Below are 9,429 nucleotides of genomic sequence, written 5' to 3'. Positions count from 1 at the left end.
TCTCTCCCTATTTGCTCCTCCTCTTATCTACTCAATCTCAGGTTGCCTTGTGGTACTGCAACATGCCTGCCTTCAGGGAAAATTCAGACCACTGAGAGCAAGATAAAATGCTGTGCTGGAGAGATGGCTTTTGACTTGAACAAAGAGACCCATTCTAGTCCCACCAGAAAGATCATCATTCCTCAGGCGACTGTTTATCAAGATCTTTGGGTGATCCAACCATACTTCCTTAGAGCCGAGTCCAGATCAAGACTCTTGGTTTTGGGCCACTGCAATTGTTCATGCTCCATCTGGAAGTCCAGTTGCAATCCACTTGTCTGTTGCAAGCTGCTGAAGGGCCCAGTGGATGATGCATGGCTGTAGATCTGGATTCTCCATGGAAGAACAGTGTCTTACAATCTCACCAGTAAAGTAAACAGAAGATATTGCAAGCACAGAACAAAGCATCAGTAAAACACTATGCCAGTGCCGCACAGGGGGAAGGCAGTATAGACTAGAAGAGTTCATACAGCTGACATTAGCAGTTGAACAGCCAATGGATTCCATCTACTTAGGATCCAAGTCTAGCACAACCAGTGAAATAGCATCTCCAAATGAAGGTAGACCAAATTCCCCAGAAGACCCCCAACCCATTTTTCAAAACTATTCCAAACTGAAACATGAGCAGTATATTGCCATCCCCAGGCAGGAACAGAAGGCCTGGTGCAGCTGGTCAGAAAGAGAGATAAGATTGTTGAGCATACACATACACAGTGTTCCCTGAGTACTCTGGAGAAGACCCTATATGCTCGATCTATTTTGGAAAAATAAAATCTGAACACAACAGCACCCCACATCCACTGGGAGTTGTCCAGCCTTTTGCCTGGCCAGAGTAACCACATGACAAATGAGGCATTACATAGCCTTTGTGGAACATTCTGAATTGGCAACTACATTTGCAGCTCTAACCATCAAAGTATAAGAACCACTGAGGTGGACGCTCTGAAGAGCTACCGGCAGAGATCAGATCTTCTGAGTGGTGACAGACTAATATAATGCCTCTCCTCAGAAGCTCAGTTAATTCAAAACCTCTAGGATTATGCACACCAAGAAACTTCTTCACATGTAAGCAAAGTCTGCTGAGTGAAGGAAAATACCCAAGAGATGATATGGTAGACTGGGCCAGTCCTAGCTAGTTTTAAGCTCGCCGCAGTTCACTCCTTCCCCTCATTTCTGTATTCCCTCCTTTGTAACCCCCATCTCCACTCTGTATCCTGCCCTCATTGCTTCATGCCCTCCTTCCTTTGGACTCCTTCTCTTTTCCAAGTTCTTGTTTCCCATACTTGTTTCCATTCATGCCATCTACACTCATTCTAATCTCTCTTCCCCCTCTTAATTTTAGAGGTCCACCTTAACCTCACAGCCACGCATGCCTTTCCCCTCCAACCTCCAAGATATCTGCTCCTTCCACTCTCAAGTACCCCATTAAAGACAAAATGATCTGAACTTACCCACTTTCTCCCAAAAATGATTGTGCACAGAGTGCCACCTCTGAATGAGTTCCTTAAGGTTTTCTTCTTAGCAAATAGATGTTTATTTGGAATCCTGTATTAAGTTATAATTTTGCTTCAGACATCTATCACCATTTTGTTCCACGTGATTTATCAATTTCATACTTGCAAGTGAGGTAAATCTAAATGCATAATATGAAAAATAATCAGTATAGTAGCATCATATACACATAAAACAGCTGACCTTGATTCTGAATGTTCTACCAACAAATATTGGTTTTAAAAACAGAAAGCAGAAGCTCTAATTATTAAAACTTGAAGTACTAAGAGTGGAGAGATCACCTTGGCACTTCGTGGTCATTAGATATCAGGAAAGTTTGCCTTGTGGTATGAACATATTGGTACAGTAATGGATTTAGCTCTTACTATTATCATATGGTTTATAAGGATAAGATACTATTCCTATATTCTACTTAGGAGGAAAATAAGCCACGTAAGAGTGAGTTGTGTGATGTTTTGGTTACTCTGGATATTTATGTTGAGGCTGCAATAGAGTTTGTTCTGTTGTGCACATACACGAGCACTAATAGAATATAATTTGCAAAGAGAACAGGAGTACTTGTGGCACCTTAGAGACTAACAAATTTATTTGAGCATAAGCTGTCGTGAGCTACAGCTTATAGCTTAGTACATTAAGGAAAAGAAGAGATTTTTAAAGGAAGCAATGCAACACAGATTATTTTTCCTCAATCAATTGTACATATCAACCGTTCTGTAGCCACAGTGAACTCTCCAGGTAATGGCTACAGCATATATTTTTTTTATTATAGAAATTTATTTCTCCCCTCCTACCAGGGACCAAAAAGGGAGTTGTATCTACTTGTAAAGCATACAAATGAGATGACATGGCTAAAATAGTGTAATCCTTTTTCACAGTTAAGACCATTTTATTACGCAAAAGTTTTCCTCTTAACTGTGAAAGTTGGCTGACCTGTCGAAATGTTCCTATGAAAATATATACAGGTATTACATGTTCTTTGTAAAAGGGTCACAGATATACAGATTAAGTTAATGGTAAATGCCAAATATACTGACATGTGGATATAGATTTATATATAAAACTTAGCAGCTGTATCAAGATGTAGATCATCCCATCTGATTTCTAATTACACAGACACAACCAGGAAACAGATATTTGAGGCTGTTTCTTTTACAGTGAATTAAGATAGTAATGTGTTCCTCCTAATTCTGTTACTCTTCATAACTCAAAATTGCTGTTCTCTCTCTTACACAGGTTTGTCAATGTGGCTCTGATATAATTGGTCCCTATACCCTTTAGGCAGTTTAGGTACTGTCATATAGAAATCACCCTAGTAATTCCATGTGGAATTCCAGTATACTTTTAGGTACCAACATCATAACACAGTGTGTAAGCTGGTTTCAGCAAAATGCTGGAAGACAACTGAGGGCTGACTGGAGACAAAAAATTTTATCTTTTTCCTCAGGTTGGTGATTAAACTCTGAAGGACTTTTACTGGAGTCAGGTAAGGGAGGCATATGGGGATCTGCTCATTCCCATATTTCCCTGTCATCTTAGTTTTAGAGGAGGGGAGGAATACTCCCTGCAGAAGACCTGATTTGGTTGTCTCCTGATAGAGGTGATAGCAGTCGCAGGAAACAACGGGGTTATCATCAATCTTTATACTTTTCAAGCGTAGGACAATCTGAAGGGAGTTTAAGTTGGTTAAAGAAGGCAATGATAGGGATAAAAATGCTTGCTGATTATTTGATTTTGTTTTCTCTGTGACTGTATAACTACACACACACACACACACACACACTTGATGGGAGTAGCTAAGATGATCAAATAAATATTGAAGAGTAGGATACAAGCTGATCCAATACAAGCAGAAACTGCAACAACCACCTGTCTGTTCCTTCTTTGTGCAACTAAGGGTATGTCTTCACTACCCGCCGGATCTGCAGGCAGCAATCGATCCAGCGGGGATTGATTTATCGCATCTAGTCTGGATACGATAAATCGATCCCTGAGCGCTCTCCCGTTGACTCCTGTATTCCAGCACTGCGAGAGGTGCAGGCAGAGTCGACGGGGGAGCAGCAACAGTCAACTCACCGCGGTGGAGACACCACGGTAAGTCGATCTAAGTATGTCGACTTCAGCTACGTTATTCACATAGCTGAAGTTGCGTAATTTAGATCGATCCCCCCACCCCCTAGTGTAGACCAGGGCTGAGATGAATAACGTTGCACGTATGAGCCCCTTATACTTAATCTGTCCCACCTTGTATTTAGATGGGAACTCTGGTTACCTTCTCCAGGCCTGAGAAGGAGCTCTGGGTAGCCTGAAAGCTTGTCCTTTCTATCAAAAGAAGTTGGTCCAATAAAAGATACTATCTCACCTACCTTGTCTTTCTCATAAAAGCCTGAGGGTTTGTTTTTTTAATTCCACAGTAAAATCCACCAGTTTTATTAATTGAGAAGCTGAATTTTACTGCACCAGCAATTTGTTCTATGTTTCTCCAATTAAAATCATAATGTGTCAGGTTCAGTACATCCTCAGTAAATAATGAACGTTATATTTTATCAGTAATTTAGGACAACTATACAGCTTCAACTTACTTTAATTTTCAGACTGAGATAGGTACAGAATGCTAATTTGAGATAACACTTAAATATTTAATATAAATGTATATTTTTATTACGTTTAATAGCTATGAATAAAAAATTTTCACAGGCAAAAGACATTCTCTTGACATGGCAGAGGAATTACAAGCCAATTTAATTTCAAACTTATGATAATAGGCACTGAATTATATTTTATACAGTGAAAAATAAAACTGTAGAATTATATAGCTCACTTTAAGTACCATTTCACTTTACCTCTAAAGCTACATCTTTGAAAATCTATAATCAAAGTGTCTTCCATCACTGTCATAAAATTGACTTCTCTGTAGTCAAAGGAGAATGCTGGGTGACAGCTATTTTTACTGCATTCTAGAAGAATGTGTCAAAATTACAGACTAGAGGGGATTTCTGATATCTGTCAAGCTTCTCTTGATTAGTTTTATAATCAGTTTAACCTATTTTAAGATGCAAGTAAGATTCAATGGGTTATTGGACTTAACCTCCGGAAATCTGGTTAATAGATGTTTACTACACTATAGTTGCCTAGATTGTGGACATTTGTCCACATATAATACTACACTTTTAAGCACAATTGTCAATTCATGTTCAGGGGAAACCTAGAATTTGAGTAGCCAAAATGTTTCAAGTCTTTACTGAAGCACAGATGTGGAAGCTTACGCAGCAAATGTACAGACTATAGGCTTGGTTCTAAACAGTGCTGTATCACATCTTCCTTTCAAAGAGAGTTCAAATTCACTCACCGATGCTGTTTTATACAGGAAGAGTGGATGACTCAGTGGATTAGTAATGCAATATGGAGTCCATCTGTGATATTGAACCATATTTCTAGCCCTCAGGAACCTTCCCTCTCTCATCAGTTAGAGAGAAAGTGGAGGGAAAGAGAAGAAATATCTCTCTCTTCCCACCAGAGCAGTCTAATGTGGAGAAATGAAAAAGATGGAGCTGCAAAGTCACAAAATAATCAAGTTTTCCTCATGACATTGCATCACCAGTAAATCACTGATGATGGACAAAATGCAATCTGAGGATAGTGTCCAAGCACCAAAAAATAACTAACTATCTGATGACAAAGTAGTTCTCCAGCTCTTAGAAACTGAGAATTATTAACTTATCAGTTTCTAATTGGCCCAAGCTGGTACTGACCTTAACCCTTCACCATCTGCTGGATGTTGGTGGCCTGTATAAAATAACTCTGTATTCTTACCTATGCATCCCTGTCACAAAGTCACATTGGGCACCCTTCTTGGCATACTGTGAGTCCAGTGAGTGAATGGGCATGAAGATTGAACTTCCATTTTTAGAAAGGAAATAATTAAATTGTAATCGTGAGGCACTTATCAGAGATTGCACTTCGCTTCACAAGTTTACTTTTTCTAATTTAATAGGCAAACAGAAAAAACATGCGAAGTGTGGAGTGCAAACATTCTTTGGTTTACTCATAAAATAGAAGACATATCAAACAGCAAAAAAAATTGGCAATTAAATACATTGCAAAGTTCTTTATAAGCTTCCCCACAAAAATTCCTCGGGTGTTTGAAATGTTTTAGCACATTATAGTGTTTGGAGAGTCACATTTTTTTTGTACAAGTGAAAAGAACTAGATACAAAATTTGGATTTAATCTGTGGTATTGTAAATGCCATTTCTCTATTTGTTAAACAGTTGTTACTATATGTAACCCAACAACATAAGCTCACTATATACAAAGCAAACTGGTGTGGAATTTTTTTAGCCTTCAGATGCTTATGTTATCTAAATTCACGTTACCAAATACATTATCTTGATGTGCAGAAATACATCGACCCTTACGTTTTCAGAAAAGGATGGATATAGTAGCAGGACTCCCATGTTAATTAGTGAGCGTTCTCAGCTCACTTACTGCATTTTATCTTTTAATTGCACATGGAGTTTTAAAATTCTGAAACAGAATTATATATCATAGTGCTTTCTTCTACCACACACTATTCAGTCTGTAGAAGGCATTTTCCAAGCCAGGCTGAATTATTGTAGTTTACTGTTCCTGGAATAATCAAACTTAACAGGCATGAGAGTTGATCTGCAAGGGTCACTTGGTAGGTTTTCAAACATAACTGATTTTCATTACTGGACTGCAGATTAACAATGCAGTTCAAATGCTGCACAGAAGTATCAGGAATATGACAACTGTAAAACTGAACTGTTCATAAAAGCAGCACAAGGAAGCTGTTATCTACACATATACATACAGCACATGTGAATATAAATGCATCAACATATATATTCTTTCTAACATGTGAGTTAAAGAAATTACAGAATGTTCCATCACCATGCTAGTCTGATACAAAAAATAGTCTTTTGATGATTTATAAATATTACTCTAAATGTAGAATTACATAGTTGGATGGTTTGACTACATATAATTTCATTTTATCATCTACTTCACAAGAGTCTTCCTCTACTTGAGCAGCTCTGTTTCATGACCTTTATCTAGCAGTTTCCTTGGACCAAGCACACTAAAGCAGAATTGTTACGGGCGGACTGGGAATAGCAATAGATGGCTCATAATATTCAGTTTGGTAAAGATTTTTCTGAAGCATCTGTTATATTCAAAAAACTACTTTTGTATGGTCCCTTATTCCTTCATAAATCAGCAGTGCTCTTTCTACAAATTATACACGAGCATAATGCGAGTACTTATATGTTTCCGTCATCTAGCATTTTGTTGACACCATCACAGAGTTTCTCCAAGTGGGGCTTATAAGGTCCAAAGGGATTGTATAAGGCAGCCAAAAATTCACAATCAGAGAAATGATCAAACACGTTGTTGACACGTCCATGTGATTTTGCAGTTAGATGGCGTTGGATGATTTGATGAAGTATCTCTCTACAATCATTCAACAATTTGGACAAAAAAATCCTGTCAAAGGTATAATCCACCTGATGAAAACTGACCACAGTTTTAGCCAGCTGATGAACCTTCTTCTTAAACTTCTCCATCAGTGCTATTTCATCCTGATTAAACTGGTTATTCCTGTAGAGGATTGCCAATTTGAGGACTGTTTTGATGAGATTTTTAATGATCTTTTCTGCTTCTTTCTTGTTTTGAGTGTATTCCCTTGTCACTCTGTAGAGCTCATCTAAAACATCACTGCTGGTGTCGTCTATCAAGGTAGTCGCTATTGATTTGGATACCATTTTGCCAAGGATCTTCTTCTGGGCCTGAATGGCCAAGTTTTTGGAATTGAAGATATCTGTGGCCACTGGAAAAAAACAGAAAATCAATAGATCATTACAGGCACATTACTGACAGTGTGTTAAAGAATATTTTCCTGCCCATATCCATTTATTTTACAGTTGGCATACCATATTCCTTCAAAAGTAATGGACTTAATAATCAATGTGTGAAAACTGCAGTTTCGGTTCGCAGATTTCCTGTGGCTCTTGGTATGATTTATGTAGGTTTGCATTCACTGAGTTTGAACGAACACAAAAAACTAAGTGAAACTCAACCAAAATGGATGAGCATAAAGGCCTAGATAAAGTGAACATGTGAACACAACAATACAGATTATGCTGGGACACAAATTGGCTTCTGGCTGCACCCCCCTATAGTTTTGGGCTGTCTGAAAGGAAACTCTTCATCTGTTTACATTCATTTCACATATGGAAGGTTTTCTTTGCAAACAGGGGACTGGATTTTTAAAAAAAATTTTATAAGATGAAAGCATAGATTCTGCAGATGCCCATGGGCAAAGCTCTGCATTTGGAAGAGAAAGTTTCCTACCAGCCATGTGTATATATGTTCTGATACACAGTTGCCAGCACATATAAAGGGTATTTGTTCAAAGGGGCAATTGTTAAGCTATAAAACTATATTTCCTCCTTCACGGCATCTTTGAAAAATTCACAACAGAAACCATTTTAAGATTTGGAAAGCTTCCAGCCCACTTAATGAAAAAGTAACCACATTCTGTACAGTTAATTAATTAATTAAAAAATCTTAGATCATTTGAATATATCTTTTTAAAGAGTTAGTTCTTACCAGATGAGGATACTGAAGTACCCAAACCTCATTGTTAGCTATTTGGGAGAAGTAATCAAGCTCACAAGACAAACAGGCTTTTCTAAACCACTTGAGTCTGAGAAGCAGCTAAGGATCATAACTAGCCAATCAGAAAAGTGAAAAATACTTCAACAGTTTTTGTATTTTTAAAATTTAATAATAAATCTGTGTTACTATTTAAATAAAAACAATCAAGGTATTTTAAAATCGTGTATGAGAAGCCACTAGCCAGTACTTAGGATAGTAGAGATCTATTTTTATCAAGTAAAGATGAGCTTCCTTTGAATTATGATTGCCACTTTATTATAACAAAAATAATTAAAACCACATCCCCTATGTTTCCTAAATGCTCCTTGATCTCCTTCTCACCAAAACAGGTATATTGTCCTTCCCTGGCTTTATTAGTTAAGTCCACAAATTTCAATGATCTCTGATGTTCCACAAATTTATACAGATTTCTTCTGCTTTGATAGGAGCACTATGATGGCTTACAAAGTACGTTTCCAAGCAAAAACAAAAAATGTATTTCATTTTTTCCTCTTTGGATTTATACAAATGCTAAAAGGTGCATTTATCCAGATGCTATAGCCACCCTTGCCTTAAAACTACATCACAAATAATACCTCAATATAACTTAAAGAACTTGCCACTAGCAAGCACCCCTCCTCAAATCAGCCTCTAACCATTTCCTACCCTACAAACCCGCCATTAATGGTTTTGACACTCCAAGACCCCACAAAGAGAGTTTTTCTAAAACAAAGTCATAAGTCACAACTGAACATCTGACTTTTTCTTAAACAAAATCAAAACAGAAAAGACCCAGCCTTAAACATATGATAACGGTGGTGTTAGCAAATAAAGAGTTCTCACTTGCATATTCTGAATGGTTGCCCTATATGTTATTAAAATGCTGGGGCTATGTTGAGTGTACTACTTTCTATACATCTACTTTAGTGCTCTTAGAGTACAAGTCAAGTTTCATTTCTTTAATTTGTCATCATTCCACAAGTTTTGATCCAGCTGTCAAATACAAACTGTATCTTTAAAAAAAAGTTATTCTAAAATCCAGTTGGACTATGTTATGGACATTTATAGCTTTGTTTCCCTCTACTGTTATCAATACCAGAAAAATAATTGGAGAATTAAAATGCAACGTATTTACAAAGCAAGTACTTAAATAAAACTGGACTTTAAGCACTGAGAGGAAGCAGTCTTCAAAGTAAAGACAAAA

General features: G+C 37.4%; 1 protein-coding gene across 3 annotated transcripts in view; it reads right to left on the bottom strand.

Moving 5' to 3' along the window:
• Positions 1-4,298: 4,298 nt before the first annotated feature.
• TNFAIP8 (TNF alpha induced protein 8) overlaps positions 4,299-9,429 on the bottom strand; it is a 106,530-nt gene continuing 101,399 nt past the window's right edge. For all 3 annotated transcript variants that reach the window (XM_084629266.1, XM_084629264.1, XM_084629265.1), the window contains exon 2: positions 4,299-7,395. In XM_084629266.1, coding sequence (XP_084485392.1) covers positions 6,830-7,395 — 566 coding nt within the window. In that variant the 3' untranslated portion in view covers positions 4,299-6,829. The remainder of the gene's footprint in view (positions 7,396-9,429) is intronic.

This window comes from Lepidochelys olivacea (genome assembly GCF_965140295.1).
Source record: "Lepidochelys olivacea isolate rLepOli2 genome assembly, chromosome: 5".
In the NCBI taxonomy this organism is placed as follows: Eukaryota; Metazoa; Chordata; order Testudines; family Cheloniidae; genus Lepidochelys; species Lepidochelys olivacea.
The sequence above is the reverse complement of the archived record's forward strand: the minus strand, read 5'-3'. Positions and strand labels throughout refer to the sequence as shown.